The 23,045-nt window shown below is 54.6% G+C and overlaps 12 protein-coding genes across 12 annotated transcripts; 7 read left to right on the forward strand and 5 right to left on the reverse strand.

Moving 5' to 3' along the window:
* Nucleotides 1–1,893: 1,893 nt before the first annotated feature.
* Nucleotides 1,894–2,160, forward strand: BAUCODRAFT_119035 (uncharacterized protein; the record flags this gene model as incomplete). The annotated part of the gene is made up of 1 exon (XM_007674979.1): nucleotides 1,894–2,160. The coding sequence occupies one exon, from the start codon at nucleotides 1,894–1,896 to the stop codon at nucleotides 2,158–2,160; it is 267 nt and encodes an 88-aa protein (XP_007673169.1).
* A 1-nt stretch (nucleotide 2,161) lies between these two features.
* BAUCODRAFT_128283 (uncharacterized protein) lies at nucleotides 2,162–2,987 on the forward strand. Its single transcript, XM_007674980.1, has 3 exons — nucleotides 2,162–2,243; nucleotides 2,358–2,410; nucleotides 2,458–2,987. The coding sequence occupies exon 3, from the start codon at nucleotides 2,478–2,480 to the stop codon at nucleotides 2,835–2,837; it is 360 nt and encodes a 119-aa protein (XP_007673170.1). The 5' UTR covers nucleotides 2,162–2,243; nucleotides 2,358–2,410; nucleotides 2,458–2,477; the 3' UTR covers nucleotides 2,838–2,987.
* Nucleotides 2,988–3,443: 456 nt separating this feature from the next.
* Nucleotides 3,444–6,593, reverse strand: BAUCODRAFT_144875 (uncharacterized protein; the record flags this gene model as incomplete). The annotated part of the gene is made up of 3 exons (XM_007674981.1): nucleotides 3,444–6,041; nucleotides 6,096–6,423; nucleotides 6,472–6,593. 3 exons carry the CDS (start codon nucleotides 6,591–6,593, stop codon nucleotides 3,444–3,446), a joined length of 3,048 nt encoding a protein of 1,015 aa, XP_007673171.1.
* Nucleotides 6,594–7,949: 1,356 nt separating this feature from the next.
* BAUCODRAFT_144876 (uncharacterized protein) lies at nucleotides 7,950–8,533 on the forward strand (the record flags this gene model as incomplete). Its single annotated transcript, XM_007674982.1, has 3 exons — nucleotides 7,950–8,000; nucleotides 8,062–8,204; nucleotides 8,263–8,533. 3 exons carry the CDS (start codon nucleotides 7,950–7,952, stop codon nucleotides 8,531–8,533), a joined length of 465 nt encoding a protein of 154 aa, XP_007673172.1.
* Nucleotides 8,534–9,227: 694 nt separating this feature from the next.
* BAUCODRAFT_29803 (uncharacterized protein) lies at nucleotides 9,228–9,507 on the reverse strand. The gene has a single exon (XM_007674685.1). It carries the CDS (start codon nucleotides 9,479–9,481, stop codon nucleotides 9,326–9,328), a length of 156 nt encoding a protein of 51 aa, XP_007672875.1. The 5' UTR covers nucleotides 9,482–9,507; the 3' UTR covers nucleotides 9,228–9,325.
* A 410-nt stretch (nucleotides 9,508–9,917) lies between these two features.
* Nucleotides 9,918–12,097, forward strand: BAUCODRAFT_63946 (uncharacterized protein; the record flags this gene model as incomplete). The annotated part of the gene is made up of 4 exons (XM_007674937.1): nucleotides 9,918–10,035; nucleotides 10,096–10,405; nucleotides 10,461–11,283; nucleotides 11,342–12,097. 4 exons carry the CDS (start codon nucleotides 9,918–9,920, stop codon nucleotides 12,095–12,097), a joined length of 2,007 nt encoding a protein of 668 aa, XP_007673127.1.
* Nucleotides 12,087–12,739, reverse strand: BAUCODRAFT_337341 (uncharacterized protein). The gene has a single exon (XM_007674983.1). The coding sequence runs from the start codon at nucleotides 12,572–12,574 to the stop codon at nucleotides 12,332–12,334; it is 243 nt and encodes an 80-aa protein (XP_007673173.1). The 5' UTR covers nucleotides 12,575–12,739; the 3' UTR covers nucleotides 12,087–12,331.
* A 952-nt stretch (nucleotides 12,740–13,691) lies between these two features.
* Nucleotides 13,692–14,368, reverse strand: BAUCODRAFT_337426 (uncharacterized protein). Its single transcript, XM_007674984.1, has 2 exons — nucleotides 13,940–14,368; nucleotides 13,692–13,875 (listed from the first exon to the last, which is right to left on the reverse strand). The coding sequence occupies exons 1-2, from the start codon at nucleotides 14,280–14,282 to the stop codon at nucleotides 13,775–13,777; spliced, it is 444 nt and encodes a 147-aa protein (XP_007673174.1). The 5' UTR covers nucleotides 14,283–14,368; the 3' UTR covers nucleotides 13,692–13,774.
* Nucleotides 14,369–15,543: 1,175 nt separating this feature from the next.
* On the forward strand, nucleotides 15,544–17,492 carry BAUCODRAFT_29808 (uncharacterized protein). Its single transcript, XM_007674686.1, has 3 exons — nucleotides 15,544–16,328; nucleotides 16,387–16,638; nucleotides 16,702–17,492. The coding sequence occupies exons 1-3, from the start codon at nucleotides 16,003–16,005 to the stop codon at nucleotides 17,177–17,179; spliced, it is 1,056 nt and encodes a 351-aa protein (XP_007672876.1). The 5' UTR covers nucleotides 15,544–16,002; the 3' UTR covers nucleotides 17,180–17,492.
* A 416-nt stretch (nucleotides 17,493–17,908) lies between these two features.
* BAUCODRAFT_144879 (uncharacterized protein) lies at nucleotides 17,909–19,383 on the forward strand (the record flags this gene model as incomplete). Its single annotated transcript, XM_007674985.1, has 2 exons — nucleotides 17,909–19,136; nucleotides 19,193–19,383. The coding sequence occupies 2 exons, from the start codon at nucleotides 17,909–17,911 to the stop codon at nucleotides 19,381–19,383; spliced, it is 1,419 nt and encodes a 472-aa protein (XP_007673175.1).
* Nucleotides 19,384–19,987: 604 nt separating this feature from the next.
* BAUCODRAFT_144880 (uncharacterized protein) lies at nucleotides 19,988–21,119 on the forward strand (the record flags this gene model as incomplete). The annotated part of the gene is made up of 6 exons (XM_007674986.1): nucleotides 19,988–20,276; nucleotides 20,327–20,334; nucleotides 20,408–20,588; nucleotides 20,659–20,944; nucleotides 20,999–21,028; nucleotides 21,095–21,119. The coding sequence occupies 6 exons, from the start codon at nucleotides 19,988–19,990 to the stop codon at nucleotides 21,117–21,119; spliced, it is 819 nt and encodes a 272-aa protein (XP_007673176.1).
* A 74-nt stretch (nucleotides 21,120–21,193) lies between these two features.
* Nucleotides 21,194–22,913, reverse strand: BAUCODRAFT_337528 (uncharacterized protein). Its single transcript, XM_007674987.1, has one exon. The coding sequence runs from the start codon at nucleotides 22,693–22,695 to the stop codon at nucleotides 21,439–21,441; it is 1,257 nt and encodes a 418-aa protein (XP_007673177.1). The 5' UTR covers nucleotides 22,696–22,913; the 3' UTR covers nucleotides 21,194–21,438.
* Between the last annotated feature and the right edge of the window lie 132 nt (nucleotides 22,914–23,045).

Raw genomic sequence — 23,045 nt, forward strand, 5'->3', positions numbered from 1 at the left:
GTGCGGAATCGGGCGTTCGCGCAGGAACGATCCCCCACGACTCATAGCGACGTGTCCATCATCCTCTTTGTCGCCTATTGGCTGTTGAAGCCTGCACTATTCCCGCCTTATTTATCGAACGCGGCGGAATGGCGCAAGCGTCAAGGCGCGTATTGTGGAAGACGTCAGGTGGAGGAGTTACTACGCAAACGATACATCAAACAGTACAGAGACTTCGCCGTCAAGTCCCGCTTGGCGGCGTCAATCTCTCTTCCCGTGACCGGACACGTGTGCTCGGCTCGGAAGTGCAGCACAAGTCAATTCCGACGTCAGCTGCCTTCCCGCATCTTGTCTTCTCTGGCATTGATCATCAATGTCCTCGCCGTCTATGGCGAATCATTTCTGTAACATTATGAAACAGCGTTCCAGCGATGTTCGCCACAGTGGTATCGGCTCAACAGATGCTTGGAAGACCTAAGGGCTAGTATCAATCAGGCTGGAGGGAAGCATTTGGCTACGCGAGCCGATGTCAATGCGGGCTCCCAACCTCCTTCGTCAGTATCTGCAAAGCAATTTGCAGACAAGCTTCTACTGGCGGGCCAACAGGCGAACTTCACGCCGTGGCTACCAGGAAGGCAATTGTGCGCGCAGCATCCATAGCACACGAGACGTGAGTGGATCGAGCGCATGCATGGCTGTGATGGTACCATAGCTTCCCGTGCAGTCTCACTGCCGCTGCCAGCACGTACGCAGGGCATGTCTGTGCGAGGCAGCCGTGGATCGTTGCGGAAAGCAAGCGATTGTGCGTAGATCGATTGAACAGTGAGTTATTCCGAGTGTCTAGAAAGCTGGAGCCGACGTTGTAGTCCTGCTTGCTACAGCGCATGTACCTGCAAACTCTGCACTGACAATAGCCAAATTGGAGCTACGGATAGACTTTCATGACCCACCATACTCCGTATGCCACGTCACAAGAGCGGAGACAGCTTGGTTGAACCTAGCGTGTCCATGACCGAGCCGGAGGGACTTCTCTTGTAAGATCGGAGGGACACGAACGCATTAACTCAAGGCTGGCCTAAAATCTTCGCTAACATGCCTGCATAGTGCGCAACCCACCAAGCCAACTGGTGCTAAAGCGGCATTCTGCAGCAAGCAAGAGCGGGAAGTGATCAGCTGAGCAAAGATGAGCGGGCTGGTCCTCGCATAGTGTCATGCATAGAGGCGAGGCCTTCGTACCAATGATACCTCATCTGATCACCAACGAATGCCGGGATGCCGCTGCTGCAGCTGAGGCATGATTGTGACTGGCGGACTGCTCCCTCCTTGACGTTCCTCCTTGGTCATGAAGCATATGCGGCCTGCAACAGTGAGCCCGATGGTAGCTGGCCTGCAGCCGTGCTTCCGTCACGGCATGGTATCTGCACCCAATCGAGCCTATGACGCTTCAAGCCCGAGAGCCGTGCGCAACTGCATGAACTGATACCACGGGCGACCCGGTTCATGGCGGTGCTTCGCCTTGGTACAGTTGAAGGCTGTTCCTAAGCAAGCACGCTCACGTGCTCTGGTCACTTCAGACCATGTCACGCAAGGATGCCTCAGTCCAAGCCAGGTAACCAAGGAGCTTGTGCAACATGAGAAGCATGTCTGGTAGAATCGTACAGGACGCAGCAGAACCAATAAGATGCTGTGACTGCACACGGCCTGACTCGTGTCTTGCAAAGCAGACACGTGACCTGGAGCATTATTCACCTACGTCGCAAGACTGCGTCGTTGTTAGCAGGTTAGAGAATGTACTAAGGGGCCCATCCCTGCCATGACCGTCTTAGGAACTGCAGAGGAGATGAGCTGCACACCACCAACCAGCAACAGTAGGCTCGCAGAAGGCCACGACAACAATGGGACCCCGGCAGAACCATGTCGGGTCGCAGGACCTCGACGGTCCAAGACGCTATGAGGGTAGTGTACTTGCCGTTTCCGGTGACCTGCCCCGACGAGCGATACTCCCGCCGTCCCCGGCAAACACTGTTGGCCGATCCAGGCGAAGCCAGACCAACGCCATGCATGCTGAAGGTGGGCCAGCGCAGCAGAAGCGAGGAGGGTGACATCGAAGCCAACAGAGCGATCCAGGTGAACGCCGTCCTCGACAAGGGCATAAATAGCAGGCTGGAATGGCCGCCCTGAGACTCTCTTCCCAACAATCCTCTCCTGCCACTCAAGGTCACTAGCCCTGACAACGCAAGATCTGCTTCAGCAACCTTTGATCGGTATGTCTTGTCTCAGGTCAATGTCTCTTGGCACGATCATCAGAATGACTGGTGCTGTGGAAGCACCCTCGGACGCTACGCATCTCATTGACGCCTACTGACATCCCTGGCCAGACTAACCTGGTAGGGTCGACGACCGCAAAACACTCTGAGACTGTTCACGCAGGGTAGGTGTACTGCTATTACTCTCAAAGCACGATTGTAACAAAATCAGACACCTCGGTCATCATCACCATGTGCTTCTTTGATATGTACAAGTTCAGCTGCGGCGATTGGAAATGGGGCAACTTCCGTCAACATTGTCAGCGCGAATACCGGACTGGTGAAACTTGCGGCACGAAGCTTGTCTTTCAGACCATAAACCAGCCAGAAAAGTGCCAATTCTGCGAGAGGATTGAACGCAAGCAGCGACGCTACGAGAAGGCCGCCAGCGATGTTAAGCGCTGGCAATGCGAGCCGCAGAAGTACCGCTGCTCCATCGAGAAGGCGATGACAGACATGAGCACGCTTGCGCAGGAGATAGCCAGCATTGTGAACGAGAAGAACGCCAGATACGTCAACATCGGCAACACTCGGCGCAATGGTCATCGCTAGAAGGGATTGGAGGATGTTCACCAGTCGTTTCCGGCTTGTTTTCGACGACGGTTTGATGCTTTGACGTTTACGGCCTTTGACTTTCGCTGTGCATTGACGGTGCTATTCTTCTCCGGTTTCACATAGTCTTTAGGAAACGATGAATACTTTGAGTTCCACTTCGCATCTGCTACAGAATGCTTGACGTAAATGCTCAAGCCATGTTTGACGTTGCACGCGGTTGTTTACTCCACCAATCCGAAGCAACGACGTTGAACGCCCGGCGGTAAATCCACCGTTGTGAGTGTGCTTCGGCAACCGTTTCAACGGCTATGCAGATGTCAAACAACGATCACATCGATCCTGTACCATTGAGGAGTGAATGCGCACCCGATATAGTCGAATACAGTTCCTCATAGGGGCGCAAACAACGAAGGACGTCGACAAGCGACGCTTCGTTGCGCTTGACGACGCCTTGTTTGAGACGATGCCACTCAATGCTTTGGATACTCCATCATAATTACTGATGCTCACAGAGCTTGTACCATACACAGACCTCTCCACAAATAAGGCGCCCACTCAAATGCGCCGATGCCGCATGCCAATAGTCACACGCATCGCTACCGGTCAATCCTCCTCTCGCCGTCTACCCTCATTGTGACTGCCCCAGCCCGTCGACGCCGAACGCGAAGGGTTAGGAGCCCATGGAGGACCGAATGCTTGCGGGCTGCCACCGTAACCATATCCTGACGGCGGACACGTTGCGGCGCAACCGTAGACGGTTGTGGTCGAGAAGATCGTCATTGTGGCCATCGTCGCGTTTGCGCATGCCGTCGGGCTTGGCGGTGCGGTGTATAGTAGAATACCAGTGCCTGATGGAGGCGACGTCGAATACGAACCGTTTCTCGGCAGCTCGCTGTTGGAGAATGGCGACTCGGCTGGACTTGTGGGTGCCGGCGCACTGCCGTTTGCCGTTGTAGGCGCTACGTACCCACTAGAAGGAGCTGAAGCAGGAATAAACGGTGGGAACAATGGAGGTCCGTTCTGGAACGGCCCAAGGGGCAGTCCTGTCCCATGACCTGGCGGCGCCGTGCCGGTGGAGTAGGTGCCGTTCCGTGGCGCTCCTGTGAAGTCCACCGATGCCGACGGGGAAGAGGCTGGGATGAATGGACCACCAGCGTGCGGCGGGAGAGGCAATGGCAGTCCTGTGCCTGGACCGATAGGTGCCGTACCGAGAGGCGCGGTACCCACGGAATACGATCCGTTCCGAGGAGCGTTTCCAAAAGATGGGTAGGGTGCTGGCCCAGTAGCCAGTGGCGGAGCGTACGTGCCTTGCCGTGGTAGCCCACTGTCGGTGAACGTATTTGTGTCGGTAGGAGAGGCAGGTAGGGAGTAGGTGCCTTGCCGCGGTAATCCGCTGTCGGTGAAGGTGCTGGTGTTCTCGGACAGCGACTCAGGTGACAACGGAGTGTAAGCAGGACCAGTATACATCGGCATGGTCGTGGTGCTGTACGTGCCAGCGCGAGGAGCTCCAGAGTCGCTGAACGGCGGGCTGCTCAATGTCGCGAGGGCACCAGACAAGGCTGTACCGCTAGAGCCTGCGATGCCGCCGATGCTCCCATTGGCCATGAACTCCGACACGCCCGCTGAGTTGCCGCTGTTTACTATAACGGTGACAGAAGCCGACGCTGGCGCGCTGGTGATAAGGCCGGAGGCAGCAAAAATGGACTCACCCCCTATGCCTGCGGAGCCGACTATCACCGTGGTAGAGGTGGTGACCATGCTGGTGAGGTTGCCAATGTTGCCAGACGCCGCGAAAGAAGATGCGCCGCCGACACCGTTACTGTTGGCTATTGCAGCCGTAGCAGTGACAGCGTTACTCGTCACGTTCGCCGTTTGGGTGAATACTCCTGATAGCGCGAAGCCAGAGCTGCCTCCAATGGCAAAACTTTCCACAATGGTATTTGCTGATGTGCTTGCAAAGGCGCTGCTGGCCACAGCGCCGCTTGCCGCAAAAGCAGACGCTCCCTCAGCGCTTCCATTGTTGACAATGACGGTCTGCGTACTGTAGTATGAGGTGGAAGTAAAGGCACTAGCTGCGGAGGATGCTGCCGTGACAGTTGCGCTCACGCTCGCCATTGCTCCAGAAGATGCTCCGCCACTCGCACCAGACGCTGTTTGATAGCTGAAGAACAGTGTCGTGGCCGAGGACGTGATCAAAGAACCATTAGCAGCGTAAGTCTGGTTGCTGATGACTTCCGTGACGTTGTAGCCTTCGGGGTAGTATACTGTGCTGTTTGTGACCGTGATCTCATAGCTCTCACCGTTCGCGCCGCTCGACATGGATGAGGAACTGCTACTTGAGCTGCTGACCTGTGTTTCCTGCGCGGAAATTGCGTACTCGGTGGTAGCAGCGGCCCATGCCAAGCTGGACGAGGTGTAGTAGGACACGAACCAGGAGTTGCCGCTGGTGTAGGAGGTTGAATATACCGTGCCAGTTGAGAAAGTGGTGCCATTTGAAACATATGTCGAGTACATCGTTGGAGCCCCTGCATTCACAAGCATCCCGCTTACGGGGTATGCAGGACCTGGGGTGATCATTGGGATGTTAGACGTGCTGTCACCCATCATACTCGACATCATAGCACTTAGCTGGCTTGCATTCTGTGTTGGTGTTGCGGTCGCAAAAGGAGCGGATTCGGTGCTGGTACTGCCATCCGGTTCCGGCACCCAGACCCGAAGAAGCTCGGCAGAGTCGAATCCCGGATCGGGAACGCTGCCATTCGATGAAGTCTTCAAGAAGCAGTTGTAGCCGTCGACGTTCGCACTGTGACCATACGACACACCCTGGCACACAGGTGACGAGAAATACGCATCCGCTGAAGAACAAGCGCCGATGCACTGGCCAAATGTACTGTAGCTGAGGGCGCCGTAGAAGTTGGTCGACGTAAGCTCGGTGCTGCAGTTGACCATGTATTCGAAGCGCTCCAGGCCGACCATCTGTGAAACCGTTTGACCGTCATCGTCGGGGCAGACAATCGCCTGGGCAGTAGGAGTGGCACCGACTGGACTGCTTGTAGTAGCGGCAGTAGCCGTCGTGGCGGCATTGCTTGTACTGCTTGGGGGCGCCGAAATGACGATGGTTGTGGTAGTGAGACTGGTGGCATCGGTATGAGTGGACGTTGTCGTGGTAGTAGTTAGACCGAATGCTGCCAACGTCGTTGTCTGTACAACGTGTCAGTTAGGATTACTCTGCATCTGGGGCTTGGCCAAACGAACAATAGCTTCGTTAGTGTACGTTGAGGTGATAACAGGCCCCCCAATCGCCGTATGGCAAACGCAAGCACTGCTGAATGCCGAAGCCGTAGAGGCAGCCGCTGCGCTGGCGTTCATCGATGTGCTACTAGGGCTACCAGCGGCGTACTGTCTCTGAAATAACGAAAGAGCCGATGCCATCTGTGCTTGATTCCATCGTGCGTGCTGCGTGACTTGAGCGTCTCTCTTTACCACACCCACTGTCTGCGTTACTGTCACAGTCGAACCTGGCGTGGTGCGCACAATCTCAGTGGAAGTGACAACGGCGGTGGTGTATAGGTTGGTGTATGTGCTGGGCTACAGTTAGCGGGATATAGGGTTCGATGGTGGAACGGGCTACCTTGTCGGCGTGTACTCTACTACCAGTGTAGTATTAGGGTAGTTGACATATGTCTCGCAGAACCCTTGAGCATCCGGGACACTCGACACGAAATTATAATAGGCATCCTCATTGCAGGTCATGTCCAGGGTTGCCCGGTGTCGAAGCTGTTTCCGGAATAGTCTTGGGATCCAGCCTTCGATCTCGTTGCCGACCGCCGGCGCTTGGTCAACATCTGGTGCTATATATGCTCGAGCGTCGACACTTGTGTGAATGAGTGATAGGCACAACGCCGTTGTAAAGAACGTTTGATACATGGCAATTTGCCACGCTGCTGTAACGAATGACAAATGTAGAGTATTGAATGACAAGGTCTCCCAAACTTTCGCAAGCAAAGAGCGTTATTGTTCCGCTAGGAGAACTTGGTTGCCGAACGTCTCATCGACAGTCTTGACGTGCTTTATACACTCTGCATGACAGTCTCCATATCGATCATGCGCCGCCAAGCGAGGCATCCAGTCGTCCAGCCGTCGAGAGCGCCTTGCAGAGGCTGGTCGTTGACAGGAGGTAGCATACGGAATGGGTAGGCTGAGTACGAGGGGTGCGACGTAGCTTCCCCCAGTCTGCAAGGCCTTGCTGCGGTGGATGGACTCCAGCCTGCCATGAAACGGACGGCACAAAGCAGCTACTAGGATCTGCCGCTCATGTTGAGAGTTGGGACATTCCGAGTGTGCGGTCGGTATGTGAATCAGCGAGTTTATCCGGCCACCCTTGCTGATATGACGACTCGATTGCGGGAGGTATACATCCGTGGAGCCCGAGCCTGCAGTTCATGCATTCTTCTGTTGACTTAGATTGCCCGAAGGAAGGCAAAGTGGTTGCAGCTGGAATGTGAGCGGGCATCGCGTACCACATCCTAATTCTCTCATACGGCTGAGGCAGAGCTTGAGAGCCATCAACGAACCCAAACCCTTGCAATTGCAACAAGCAGCATAACATCAAACATTAACGAGCAACAAGGTAGGAGTCAGCCTTTTAAGGAAGCGCGCAAATGGGTGGCGTGCAGCAACCTGAGGAGCCCGTCATGGTACTCTTGAGAGCCCACTCACCTGGTCGACATTGGTTGACAGTGATATATCACCATCTCATTGGGCTCTTAGTCCATGACTGTCATTCTCGTCGTCACGTCACAGTGGCTGCGAGAGTGTGCCCATACGTGTCACAGTCCTCAATGGTCGTACAAAAGGAGATGTCTCCCCGCCAAGCATGGAGATTGCAGGTGCAATCTCAAGTGTAAAGCCACCGCCAAGCCAAGCAGATGTCAACCTCACATCACGCATCACGCATTGACACTGCCGCTCATGCCCAACGAGTGGCCCTTCACTCTGTCCGCCCATGCAGCGGCGAGGGAGTGGCAGACTCGGTGACAGGCGTTTGTGCAAGCTAGCAGGGTGGTAGAACTAGCTTGCTTGTAAAGGGTTGTCACCATCACATTCTTTATGGGCATCTGTGCATCCTGCCTAGGCCTCAATCGGCGTTCCTCGCACGAAGTAGGTGGAGAAGCATCCCACTTTCCGGCTTGAGACAGTTTGCTTATTGTATGTCGTGCAGGTCGATGAAAGTGACCCGCTGCTAGATCACGCTCAGCAGAACCAGTATGGCGGCGTTGGAGGAGAGGAGTTTGCGGAGCCGGACGAGGAGGAGTTGAGGAGGCAGAGGGAGGCGTTTGATCGAATTACTGCTGAAGCGGCGAGGTAGGATCGAGCATAGATATGGCTATGGGTTAAGAAGATATACTGATGACTGGCGCAGCAACATGATAGATATATCACAAGCGGATGCCGCTGACTTGAGACGTCAGTTGGCCGCCACCACGCATGGTCGGCGACACAGCGCAAAGCATGAGGATAACAGTCCGACTGAGGCCGATCAAGACGGGGCAGCCGTAGGAGAGGAGGATGAAGAAACCGCATGGTTGCAGAGCGTACAGTCGGCCAATTTGGCGTCTGAGGAGGACGTCAAGCGCTTGCAAAGCGGCCCTCGCGTGGTAGATATGAGCCAGCTGCGCACAGCGTTGCGCTAAGCCTCTCAGGTCAATGGCCAGGGTTCAGCATGACAATATTTGGGTGGCCTCGGCAGCCTATGCCTGCATTACTGCGCTGAGATACCAACACGTTCGCCCCGTCGAGCAGCAGACACGCTTCCCTTCACCGCAGTAGTGGGGCCAAACAGCATTGCTAGGCACCTCAGCAGCCTATGCCCGCGCTATTCCGTTGGCTTACGCAACCCTTTTAATACCACCTTGGACAAGCAGACATGCTTCATGTGAACAAAACCTCGGCGAGCATAACTATTTCCAGGGCGGCTCAGCAGCGTTTGGCGGCACTGTGCCGTTGGAGTGTTTCTCCCAACGGCAGCTGCTCCGAAACGCTCATAGGCCCTCTCAAGCGATTCCAGCAGTAGCCGCTCTTCGGTTTGGTGCTGAATACTGCTATTCTTGGTCCTGTCTCCTAGGATGGATCAAGACACCTGATGACATAATAGACGATACAAGACCCTACCATCCCACAATAGCGTCGGGAACTCTTCGTCCTCGCCCTGTTCTCTATCTTGCGAGGTACCAAGTGAGGAGGTACGATACAAAGACAATACAATACCTTGTCATCCACGTTTGAAAGTGAACAACGCTTCAAGTATCCCATCATGATCTGTTATTTGTGGAGAGTATCCTATTGCAGACTCACTGAGATGTGCTGCTGCGTAGCCAGAGTGGGACGACTTCCACTCTGGGTCCGAGCATGGGCTGCTTCGTGAAGTTGTGAGCGCTGGGACATGCTGTGGTGTGGAAGAGATCCGAAAACGCCGTGATGCCCTCTCAAGCTGTTGACACTGGGCACAGTACAACGGTATCTTGGTTGATTACGGTCTCTTGGTTGATTAGAGTCTTAAGATACAGCGTCCATCGGCCAAGTTTCAGTCCAAGTGATCGAGGCATGAAGTGAATAGTGCAGGAGAGTTGGAAGCGATCCATATTTGATAGCGGAGGTGTGAGCGGGGAATGGTGACACTGATTGGCTGGCAGAAAGGCAAGAGGAGTGAGTGACCCTGCCAAGAATTCGATGTCAGAGCTGGCTTGTGAAAGTTGGCCTTTGGAAAAGTGTCGAAGACGGAATTAATGCCAGGTGTCGCTGTTGCCAATCAGTCAACTCTTCTTTCAAGCTGGCCTTTCCCGGCCCATCATATACATAAAACGCACTGGCACGTCTGCGACACCATCTAACAATCAATACCATACCGTTGGACTCTGCTCATCACTTGTGTGTGGCATCTAAGAGCTACTCTCCACCATTGGGGTGTACCACAGCGGGCCTGAAGCAACACACGACCACCACCACCACCGAGCCGCAACGATGGCGAGGTTCTCACGCAACAAGAGCCGTCCATCACGGCCAACACTATCGCCATGGATGACCGCTTTCTACGTCTGCGCCGTCCTACTCGCGCCAATGCTGTTTATGGGCATGATTCCCTCCGCACAAGCACAGCAGCAGGACCCAGTCAAAGACACTTCCGTTACCGGCCCAGGTATGCTCCGACCGACATCGTAATCAACACGAGCTTCGCTAACAAACATGCGTTCAACAGTCATCGGTATCGATCTCGGTACAACATACTCCTGTGTTGGCATCATGAAGGGTGGCAAGGTGGAAATCCTCGTGAACGATCAGGGTAACCGGATAACGCCATCGTGGGTTGCGTGGAACGACGAGGAGAGGCTTGTCGGCGACGCAGCGAAGAATCAGTTCTCGTCGAATCCCGGCCGGACAGTCTACGACATCAAGCGATTGATTGGCCGGAAGTACGACGACAGGGATGTACAGAGGGACATCAAGCACTTCCCATTTACTGTTGTCAACAAGGGCGGGCAGCCACGTGTTAAGGTTGAGGTGAAAGGGTACGCATTATATCAAGCCTTTCGAGTTGATGTTCTGCAGCTAACGTGCTCACAGCGACGAGAAGACCTTCACCCCCGAAGAAGTCTCCTCCATGATCTTGGGTAAGATGAAGGAGGTCGCCGAAGCCTACCTTGGCGAAAAGGTCACCAACGCCGTCGTCACCGTCCCCGCTTACTTCAACGACGCCCAGCGTGCCGCCACCAAGGATGCAGGCACCATCGCCGGTCTGAACGTCCTCCGCGTCGTCAACGAACCCACCGCAGCCGCTCTCGCCTACGGCCTCGACAAGACCGATCAGGAACGCCAAATCATTGTCTACGATCTTGGTGGTGGTACCTTCGATGTCTCCATTCTAACCGTCGACCAAGGCGTGTTCGAGGTCCAGGCCACGGCCGGTGACACTCACTTGGGTGGTGAGGACTTTGACCAGCGCGTCATGGACTACTTTGTCAAGTTGTACAACAAGAAGCACGATACCGACATCTCCAAGAACCCGAAGACGATGGGTAAGCTGAAGCGGGAAGTGGAGAAGGCGAAGCGCACCCTGTCCAGCCAGATGAGCACGAAAATTGAAATCGAAGCTTTCCATGAGGGCCAGGATTTCTCCGAGACGCTCACCCGGGCCAAGTTCGAGGAGCTGAATAACGATCTGTTCAAGAAGACGCTTAAACCGGTCGAGCAGGTGCTTAAGGATGCGAAGTTGAAGAAGAGCGATATCGATGATATCGTGCTCGTTGGTGGTTCCACCCGTATCCCGAAGGTGCAGAGCATGCTTGAGGAGTACTTTGGCAAGAAAGCGAGCAAGGGCATCAACCCGGATGAAGCTGTCGCTTATGGTGCGGCGGTGCAGGGAGGTGTCTTGTCTGGTGAAGAAGAGGTATGCCAACACACACAACGATCCCACCCCATGCACTTTACTGACACGTGATTGACAGGCCAAAGATGTCGTCCTCATGGACGTCAACCCTCTTACCCTCGGTATCGAAACCACGGGCGGCGTAATGACCCACCTTATCAAACGCGGCACTACCATCCCTACCAAGAAATCCCAAATCTTCTCCACCGCCGCCGACAACCAACCTACCGTCCTCATCCAAGTCTTCGAGGGTGAACGCAGCATGACCAAAGACAACAACTTGCTAGGCAAGTTCGAACTCTCCGGCATCCCTCCTGCTCCCCGCGGCCAGCCACAAATCGAAGTCACCTTCGAACTCGACGCGAACGGCATCCTCCGCGTCAGCGCGGGCGACAAGGGAACAGGCAAGAGCGAGTCCATAACAATCACCAACGACAAAGGCCGGCTCAGCGCGGAAGAAATCGAACGCATGGTCGCGGAAGCGGAGAAATACGCCGAAGAGGACAAGGCGACGCGCGAGCGCATCGAAGCGCGCAATGGCCTCGAGAACTACGCGTTCAGCCTCAAGAACCAAGTGAACGACGAGGAAGGTCTGGGTGGGAAGATTGAGGAGGATGACAAGGAGACGCTGCTCGAGGCGGTGCGGGAGGCGACGGCGTGGTTGGAGGAGAACGCGCAGACTGCCGAAGCGGAGGAGTTTGAGGAGCAGAAGCAGAAGTTGAGCGATGTCGCTTACCCGATTACGAGCAAGTTGTATGCTGGTGCTGGGGGTGGGGGTGCGGGGGGGATGCCGGATTATGGGGATGATGAGCCGGAGGGGCATGATGAGTTGTGAGAACGTGGTTTGAGCGGGAGTGTGGGAGTAGAGACACAAATCAGAGCGGTTTGAGCTTGATATTTGGTTGTTGTTGTTGAACTAAGCTGATACATGCTCTGAGGCCCCAATTCGTCCATCTTGCTTGTGCTCCAGAGTTGACGCACTCCACGCCTTGAAGGTTCTAGCTCGTCAAATATGACTCTCACTCAACCCCTGTCATGCCTTTCCGCGTCCTCCTTTCTACCTAACGCCTCAAGCCCAAACTCCACAGCCCCCAAACAAAAGATCGTACAACGTACCGGCATACGCCGAATCAAAGCCCCACTGCTCCTCCTCAAAACCGTCACTGTCGGATAACCGCGCGGATAGCGCAGCACGCATATGCCGCGACTTCTCCGCTGACAGATTACCTAGGTCGCTGATGAGATCGTGGAACCTACGCAGAGGGTGGGAAGTCTCGCTGCTGCTGCTGCTGCTGCTGCTGCTGGGGAGCATGAGGATTGAGTACAAGGGAAAGTATTTGGCGTTTTTGATGTGGACTTCAACGAGCGTCCTCGATGAAGAGGTGGAGGTGGAGCTTGTAGGGATGAGGGAAGCGTGGGTGAAGGTGGCGTGCGTGTACCGTTGATGAAGTTGTAGGTGGGAAGGGTGGTAGTTGGGCGTGATGTCAAGGTGGATGTAGAGTTTGCGGACGTCTGGGTGGGATGGAGCTGAGAGGGAGTGCGAGGGTTCGGTGACTGGGGGTAAGGGTCATTGTTGGCTGGGGCACGTAAAGAGACTGTAGGAAGGTCGTTTGGGGGTTGAAGTTGAGATGGGAGATTGTGATGGTGAAGGGGACTGTTGAGGCGAGCAGTCTGCGGCGGACGTCGGCAAGTTCGGCATGGGCTTGTTTGCTGGTGCGGGAGGCAGAGAAGAGGTCGGCGTGTGTGCGGCTTGGTGCTTGCTGGATTACGTGGTGGATCGGTAAGTTGCCCGCCTTCTTGAAAGCTACGAGCGCGTAGAGTCCATCACAGCATTCCAGGGATAGCGTGAGGAGGAGTGGTGCTGTCACTGTTGCAGCTCGGGTGGCTTGTTGTCAAAGGTAATGTTGGAGAAGGCTATGCATGTTGACAGCACCGATTTGGCCAACCATTGAAAGGCGAAGTCCTGACAATGCAGTGACTACAGTGCCAGCAATTGAGCACTAGCAGTCCCGTCGCAGAGAGCGTCCTATTCCGGTGCCAGGTTGAAATAGACTACAAACAAGCCCGCCTCGGTAGAGAAGTACTACAAGCCTCGCAAATTGGTGAGCAATCGGAAGACTTAGGCCTTCCAGGCACTGGTGTGCATTGTGAGCACATCATACACAGCACCAAACGCCCATTCACTGTAGCATGCCTTCGCAACCCCAAACCAGTCTCCGAATGTCGGTGACAGCCTGCCGGGCGCAAATTCGCTGGTTGGGACTCTTAGAGCTTGAGAATCTAGGCTGGGCGGTCACGCACCGCACGACGGTGCGCGAGCCTCTGCGCCGTGTTATGTGCGCCTAGGGTGTACTTTCTGCCTCTCGTTCTGTTGTGCTCGTGATATAGAGCCATGTCGATCGAAGTTAGCTCCCACCCCGAGCACGGTTGGGGGATGTCTACTCGTGAAAACTTGAGCTTAAGCAAATGGCACTTGTCGCGCCACTTGTCGTTATGGTACCAGGGGCGGCGACTATCTTGTGTTCAACATTGTAGTAAGTGTCCTCAACGGCGAATGATGAGTGATTGTGGGGAATCGAGGTCCTGTGGCTGCACCACGGTCCAAGTCGCCTACTGAGCGTTGCGTAAGTCGGTACAGTGTCTATGTGCAAGACAACTTTAAGCGGACGTTCCGTACCTTTACAATATGTGAAGGCGGAGTACACTGTCAGGAACGGTAGGAGCGCTCTGAAGTCGAAGTTGTAGATGTGAGCCTCGAGCGGTGCCGACACGATCGCAAGCTCGGCATATAGTTGTGCAAATTCACGCTTGATTGAGCGGCAGGTCAAGGCCAATGGGTGAATGCGGAAGTCCTTGGGCGGCTTTGGGAACTGGGACTGACTTGGTGGATCCCTGATATGTCCAGTAGGATAGCGGTTTCGGATCCTGAGACGCTGACATGTCGCTACCAGCTCGTAGATGTTGTTCGAAGCTCCGCCGTAGACTGAAGAATCCGCCGTGAGAGTGGATAGTTCGTCCATTTTCTTGATACGGTCGACAACAGGGGGATAGATTGTTCGCTATGCCAAGTACTGAAATCAAGTTGTGGAAGATGAAAATCGTGCCATGGACAAGACAGCACTGAACAATGGTCCGGGCAGATGCGGTTCTGCGCTTGCTGCCTGCATAAGAAAGAGAGTCGTGTGCACGTGACCTACCATTTATTTGTGCTACGGGCAGACAAAAGCATCCTGTTGGTTGAGCCGTCGCCTAGGCTTGGGAAGAGCGAGATCGTGCACAAAGGAGGTCTGATTTCAAGCAAGTAGCATTGGCGACTCGATCGCCGTGTTCATATTAATACTTCCTTCGGAAACGGGCGAGCCAGCCAAACTAGCAGCTATACGGCCAAAAATGTTGATGGTAATCTCTATTCCGATAAAGTGCTGCATGTATAACTTCCAGTACTGCCGTAAGCACGCGGTTACACCTGTCGATCCTTAAGCGCGAGCATGCGTGGTGAGATCGCGTTTCAGAGGTTGCTCTTTCTCGGTATACGCAAGTATGTGGTCACATGCCGTTCACGATGCCTTTGGTGGCAAGCTTATCGTATATATATGCGATGGAGTTACAGACCATCATGAAGGTGTGTGCCGAACGTCTCTCGGAGGCAACTCCTCGACTCCTCGACACGGGGGAAGGCTCGGCTTGTTCGCCCATTACTGCCGAAATGTCAAGCACAGACGATCGCCTTCTCGCATTTGGCCTTTGACCGAGACGCCAGTTTCGACGCCACACCACATCTCACGCTCATCTCGCGGCCAGTCAATGCTTGCGGCTGCTGACGCTATAGGAAGATCAAGACCTGCTAAAATTTACCCGGCAGAACCTGTCTATTTTGGCGCAGTATCATGGCGCGCTTTCCAGGGTAGCGGGTCTCCGGCTGCCCTGTCGATCCACTATCAACCCGTCGGGAAAGAGGAGTGGGTGCCGTGGGGGCAGCGACGGAGCCATAGAAATCTTTGCCCACGGCCACGACCCCATCGACTCCATCCACTTTTCATCTTGAGGCGCCGCTCCCTCCCAACGCTCCCGGGTCACGCGCTTGAGTGTCTGATGACGGGGAAGACACACGGCCCGTTATCTACCACACTGCCACGAATGCTTCTAGCTCAGAAAGGGGTGAGAAGAAAGCGGGTCCGGCGCGGTCTTGCTGCTCGTCTTGACCGAAGTGCGACTTCCGCGGTCAAGTACAAAAGGGAGGCCTGGCTATGGACTGTCAGCCTTCTAAGGTAGGTCTGTGTCGTGTCCTTGGAGTCTTTGTCTCGCTCGGCGTGTCTTCGTTCAGTCCCCGGCATTCGTTATCTGCGCCTGCTTGAAGACATTGGGAGCATTTGAGCATTCGAGGGACGCTTCACTTTTTTTCGCTCACTCCTGCTTCATTTGACCGCTTTCTGCTTATCTCGACATTCGACACCGCGCCTTCTTCGACCCTATCTGTACCTACCTTCCATTCGCCAGCGGACACGTGCGCTAGCCTCAACGATTCATTGATCTTGTCACTTTTCAGCAATTTCACCATACGACAACACCTGCAGAAATCTGACCCTTCTGAATTCCTATCACTTGCACTTTGTGCAAAAGTTGTGATCTGTGAACGTCGAACAACAACCAATACATCTACAGCTATCTTTCATAGCGTCCAAGCATTTCCAGTTTTGGACTTGCTAGTGAAGCCACAACCTACAACATCCACAACACAAGATGTTCGCTCGAACCACCCTGAGACTCGCCAGCAGGCGCACCGTCGCCATCAGCCGCCCATCAACTTCCATCGCTCCTGTCACACGCGCCACCTTCACAACTAGCATCAAGAGGAGCGACCCAGAGGTTCCCGTCGTTAGCTATGAGGGTGGCAACCGCACCGAAGAAACCATCCGTGTTCCGGCAGCAACAGCGGCCGGTCCAGTCACGCCACCTGGTACAGATGAAGAGAAGAGGGCGTTCCCGCTAAAACCGTCCGTATACGAGCACATTACTCCAACGCTCAGCAAGTTCCTCCTGACCAACAAGGTCGCCATTATCACCGGGTAAGCCGCCTTTTCGTCAGCCTAGAGGTTTGCCATCATTCACTGACCCTTCACATAGCGGTGGGCGTGGTCTTGGACTCAACATGGCCCAGGCCATGACCGAGGCCGGCTGCCGCGGTATCGCCATCATGGACGTGCAGCAAGACCTCGGAGACAAGGCGGCGCGAGAGCTTAGTGAGCAGACCGGTGTGGACGTACGCTTCTACCGTGTCGATGTCCGCGACGGTCAGGCTATGAGCCAGACCGTGCAGGATGTGGTTGACCATTATGGCGCGCTTGACATCCTCATCAACGCCGCCGGCATTGCAGAGTAAGTGCGAGCCCGGAGCGGATTCTTTCCTCCTGATGCCTGCTAACACGCTTCTGCTCGTAGCTCAAACATCAAGGCGGAGGAGTACCCTCACGACAAGTTCCGCCGCCTGATCGACATCAACGTCACCGGCACCTTCCTCACCAACCAAGCATGCGGTATTCAGATGATCCGCAGTGGCAAGGGTGGCAGTATCATCAACATCGCCTCGATGTCCGGCTCCGTCGTCAACTACCCGCAAGAGCAATCCTGCTACAACGCATCCAAGGCCGCAGTGGTCCAGTTCACCAAGAGCGTAGCTGCCGAGTGGGCACGCTACGGCATCCGCGTCAACGCCATCAGCCCGGGTTACATGGACACGGCTCTCAACCGTGTGCCGGCTCTTGATGCGCAGAAGAGGATCTGGGTTGATCACACTCCGTTGAAGAAGCTCGGTGCGGTGGACGACTTGAACAGTCTCGCAGTCTACCTCGCCAGTGACGGATCGAGCTTCATGACTGGTAACAACTGCCTCATCGACGGTGGCTACACTTTGTGGTAAGCCGGTAATGAGTTGGCACCGCAGTTCATAATGGTTGTTCAGGCGGCATCTTCAGCATGGAGCGGAGGAGTTATGGTTTATCTTTGCTGGGGTTGCATACATGCGTGCCGGCGATGCAAACTCGGGCAATGGCGTCCGGGGCCGCAACGCGTGGTGAGCGCGCTTTCATTGCTGCATCACAGCGATGCTGATGCGACAGAGCAGGCGAAAAGCGACGTGTTCTTCGTATGAAGTTGTCCGTCCCTAAGGGGTAGACATAGAGCAGTCATAGACGTTAGACATCCTACAGCGAATAGATCCTAATTCTTCCTCAGCCATCCGGCGCACCGGTACATCGTCGAGGCTCCGAGCATGTGGGTATTCGTGCAACGTGCAATCGCCTGGAAGCTGTTTTGTGTTCCATTCCTTTGTGCGCAGGGTGGATCGAAGCGACATTCCAGCCTCGTGTTGCCGAAATGGGAGCAACACAGCCAGCAGCCGGTCATACGTGGGATTGTGCATCATCATTGTTACCTACAAGCGCTGCTACGATGCCTCAGCAGTGGCAATGCTGAACACTCGCCGAACGACACCTCGAGGATCGTTACACCGAAGCGAGCCGAAACTATCGTCGCTGCTCTCAGGCTTTTGCGCTCGCATTCACCTCGTAAACATCGCGTCTCAGATCGGGGCTTGAGCATGGCGGCGGCGGTATCAGCAGCAGGCTTAGTGCTGTTAGTGGGTGTAGCGATGGCTCACGAGGCTCAGCGTACCATACCAGACTTTCCGGGAGTCAGCGAGTCGTTCAACCTCGTTGAGCTTCCCACGCGGGACGTCAAGCTTCCCTTGTCGCCTCTACAAGTGACGGATAAGACTATCAACCTGAAGAGAACCACCTCGTGGACGCCAAGCTCGATATACGCGGAAGCCCTAAGGCGGCAGGCAGGTGTAGTAAGAGCGACGGTTCGTGACATCCTTCGAAGAGTGCGAGCCCTTGCTAAGTTGTCGCAGAACGGCTCGATAAATCTGACGCCTGTCACTGCCGGCTCCTCATTCCTGGCACAAGTCACAGTGGGTGGACAGAGCTTCGAGATGGTGGTTGACACGGGCAGCAGCGACCCATGGCTGGTTGCTCCAGACTTCGTTTGCGGATATGGCGCTCAGAGCGACTGCGGCTTCGGCCCACCGTACGAGCAGTCAGCAACATACATCGGGCCCTTACAGGATCAGAACTTCAATATCAGCTATGCAGACGGTGAGCGGCTGACGGGCACCATGGGATTCGAGATTTTCACAATCGGCGGTATCACCGTTGATCGTCAAGAGTTCGCCATCGCCGAGTACGCCGAATGGACCGGCGATGGGATTTCCTCTGGTCTGGTCGGCTTCGCCTATTCCAGCTTGACCTCTGCTTATCCCGGCTCGGATCCTGACAACGATCCCGGCCAGATGGCTTTCAAGTACAATACCCTCTTCGACAATCTGGTGCAGACCGAAGGGGTTCCGCCAGTATACAGCATGGCCATTGCAGATGAAGGAGGAGTGATGGCATTTGGTGGCCTTCCAGATGTGCCATACTCGCCTGGCTTTGCCAGCGTACCTATCTTACCATACGGCGTCAACGACTCGAATGGACAGTACGTCTACACTTACTACACGGTTCCCATTGACGGATATGCCTATGCGGCAAGCCCGAATACGCAGTTCAACACCTACAACCTCTCAGATCCACCCACGAACCCACGGAAGATCAACATCGTGGGCGACACCGAGGCCAACGGGCCGTATCCAGCGATTGTAGATTCCGGAAGCACCCTGGTGATGGTTGCAGACTACGTCGCCTCAGGCGTTGCGGACCTCTTCGACCCTCCGGGCACTTTTGACGAAGATAATGGTCTCTACGTCGTTGAGTGCACGGCGACTGCGCCAGTCTTTGGCGTGAGCATCGCGAACAAGATCTTCTACGCGAATCCTGCGGGTAAGCTCACTGTTACCTGTTGCGATTACGTGGCCAATTCAGCTAACGTGTAGCAGATCTCGTGATAGCAGTTGAGGAGGGTTTATGTATCAGTGGCGTGCAGAGCAACTCGGGCGGCCTGACGATCCTGGGAGATGTCTGGATGAAGAGTGTACTATGCGTGTTCGATATTGGAGCGGAGATGATGCGGTTTGCGGCGAGGGAGTTTTATGGACTTACCCTGCAGACTAAGCGTGCTAATACTTAGCCGTGTGGTCTGTAACGGTTATAGAACTCTTCTTGTGTGTACTGATGTCGATACAGACTCCTTACCATTCCTGGTACTGCTACTGGTACTCGCGGTGCTCGGCTCACCGGGTTAGTGGGGTTTGCATTGACAATCAACAAGCAGCGAGGGTCGGTGAATTTGACCATGGCCACGCTTCCCATTGTCACCAAGCCTTTGCGGAGCGCCATCGGCGTTGGAACAGCTTACATGTATGCCAGACAATGTTGAAATGGGATTTATCGCCGGTATCCCTGCCTTTTAGGCAACAACTTAGACACATTCGAGGTCATCTGCTGTCTACAGGAACGATGGACTACCTCATGATGATATTTTGGCAGGAGACTGAATCTGGAAATTGATACAGCAACGAACGCTGACACATACCCTTGCCGTGGCGGGCGGGGTTTCAAGACCACCAGACTCTCATGGAGGCTGTCCCTCATCCAGAACCTCGGTGCAGGTTCGGGCTGGCCGACAACATGCATACCTTCAGAGCTCCTTCGTCTAATGGAGAGGTTCAGCTAGTGTTTGTTGACGTATTTCTAACGATCTTACGTTGAGCCAATTCCCCTCAAACGAGACCATGTCGCCTCCCACAACGGACAGCAGGCTACTAGGCCGTATCGCTGTGATAACGGGAGCTTCTTCCGGCTTAGGAAAGGCCACAGCCATTCGCTTTGCTAATTCTGGAGCGCGAATCATCTGTGCCGATCTGAAGTCCGCTGGTGTTGAAGACGAAATCAGCAAGCAGCACGGCAAAGATAGTGCCACCTTCGTCAGCTGCGATGTGACTGATGAGAGTCAGATCGAGGATTTGGTCAAGCAGGCTGTCAAGTGGGGCGGAAGACTCGACATCATATGCAATTATGCTGGTAGAGACACTCCGACTCGTATCCCAAATGTGGCTGATTGTTCTTCGCAGGCGTCGCAGTAAGCGAGACGATATATTAGCCCTTCGAGATCGTCTAAGGCGCAGCTGACCCTGCTATCCATCCTTCTTCAGGTGGAGACTAGCCACGCCATGCAGACTCGCTGCGATAGCCTGCCTACCAAGGACTTTGACTGGGCGATGTCGATCAACTGCCGCGGTGTCTGGCTGTGTTGCAAGTACGCTCTGAAGCAGATGCTCGCCCAGGAACCTCGCGAGCCAAATGCACGAGGCGAGCGGACAAGAGGCTGGATTGGTACGTCAATGAAGTTCCAATCGCTTGTCTGTCGTGTAAGACGCTGCCACTGATGTCACTGTCTATTCAGTCAATGCCGCATCGATGGCAGGCCTCATTGCGCTGAACAACACTCCAGTCTACACAGCTTCGAAGTTTGCCGTTGTTGGCATGACCAAGCAGATGGCGCTGGACTACGCGCAAGATCGCATCCATGTTAACGCATTGTGTCCGGGCTTCGTTGAGAGTCCCATGATTCAGCATTTCACCGATGATGCGGCGAACAAAGCGCAGCTGGCGAGCAGACACCCCTGGAACTCGCTAGGCAGGCCGGAAGATATTGCGGATGCGGCGTTGTTCCTCTGCAGTGACGAGTCGTAAGCAAGCACGCTCTCATATGCAGTATAAGAAGCTGACTTGGTCAACTGCAGGGCCTGGATCACCGGTCACTCGTTAGTAATGTAAGTTCTGCCGCTGCCCCCTACCGTCCGTATCACTGCAGGACCATCCCGCTGACTGAAGCATAGTGACGGTGCTTATACTTGTGGTTGATTATCGCAAAGACAACGATTCTCATTGCTTGTGTGAGTAACAGTGTAACTGTCCGAGTACCTGCGAGTGCGGTGCACGTGCCTGGCTTCGGCTACAGTAGCGTTGAAGGTGCGGTCCCTGTGCTATCTTTGCTCTCACGAGAAACTGTAGGCTTGCGCCCATATTCACAGCTGAATCCCATAAGAAACTTCGAGTGTCTGTCGCGAAGCCATCCCGACAACATAAAAGAGATGCCGTAGCAGCGACAGAGAGCATGGAGTGTATTGTAGGCTTATATACACACCCAATGTACGCTGGGATAATGTTGAGATAATTTCTGCTAATCACTCAACAACGGCCCGGTACCGAAGACCTCCATCTTGATACGTTCCTGATCCACCCCTTTAGCTCGAAGGCTCTTGCTCGCATCGGCCATGAAGCTTTCCGGCCCGCAGACAAAGTACTTGGTCTTCTGATCGTCGAGAAATAGGTCCTTGCTGCGGTCTAGTACATCAAGCTGAATTCGGGACGCGAATCGATAGTCCACGCCCTCAGTATCAGTCCTGGCGTCCGGTGTCTTGACGAAGATTGAAGCGGTGACGTTGGGATGCTGTGCAACAACCTCGTGGACGTGTCGCCGGAAGGCTTGCAACTTTGTCGTCCGCGCACCGTGGATGAACGATATCTTCTGCTCATGATTCTTCTTGATCGATGTGTTGAGGATGGAGATCATTGGCGTCACGCCTACTCCGGCAGATATTAGCACTACTGGCGTCTGGCTATCCATGTCCTTCTGCGGATCGCAGAAGAACTCGCCAGCTGGATGGCTCAATTTGATAAGGTCGCCGACAGACTTCGTACTGTGCATAATGTTGGAGATCCAACCAGGGTGAGCTTCCGCATCTGGCGCATGCGGATCGAGCCCGCTTTCTTTTTTGATGCTGACGCGGTAGTAACTCGGGTCTGGAGTGTCACTGAGGGAGTACTGCCTGGATTGCATATAGTGCATCTTAGGTACGTCCGTCATAACCGAGATATACTGGCCGGGCAGAAACGGCGGCAATGGCTTGCCGTCCACAGGCTTGAGGTAGAAGCTTGTGATCTCCTCGCTTTCCTGCACCTTGTCTGCGATCCTGAAGTCTCTCCAGTCCCGCCAATCTCCAGCATCGCCCAGCAACTGCTCCTCTCGGTCGATCATTATGTTGGCTAGTTGCCAGTACGCCTGGCCCCAAGCATCCCGCACCTCTGGCGTCAGGGCTGATCCTAAGACATCGCCCATAGCTCGCAGCAGGTACGTCCCAACAACGTCGTACTGCTCTGGCTTGATGTACAGACTTGCATGTTTCTGGCATATCTTTTCGACGGCCGGTGACAGGACGCCCAAGTCATCAATATGCGAGGCATAGGCGTAGAGCGCAGATGCGAGGGCCGCGGCTTGGTGGTTGTTCCGTTGGTTGGCTTGGTTGAAGACATTGTTGAGATCGGGTACCTCAGCCAAGAGCGTCTCATAGAATGATTTGGTTATATCGTTGCCATGCTCCTTGAGTACAGGAACAGTAGAGCGGATAATATCGACTTGGCCTGGTGTTAGTGCCATAAGTATGTCTATAAGCGTTCGTCTCTATACGACTAGTGCAGTAGAACGCATCTGTCTGCAATGCTGAGCGATAAGGAACCATGGCCATATGCCATTCTGATAACAGCGGTACACCGCGGAGAAAGATATGTGAGGATGCTGTGGTACCCACCTAATGCCTACACTCGGTCCTCATACGAGAGCAACGCTGCGGCATCGCGTTGGACGCCTGAAGATGGATCTGGGGTTAGAGGAAGTTGTCGGGATGTCGTGTGGATCGCGCTGACTGATGAGTGTTGCGTCTCCTACTTGCTGCAGAATTATTCCCGCAGAGGCGGCGAGGTCGGAGATAATCCTACAGATATCACGGT

This window comes from Baudoinia panamericana (assembly GCF_000338955.1).
Source record: "Baudoinia panamericana UAMH 10762 unplaced genomic scaffold BAUCOscaffold_2, whole genome shotgun sequence".
In the NCBI taxonomy this organism is placed as follows: Eukaryota; Fungi; Ascomycota; class Dothideomycetes; order Mycosphaerellales; family Teratosphaeriaceae; genus Baudoinia; species Baudoinia panamericana.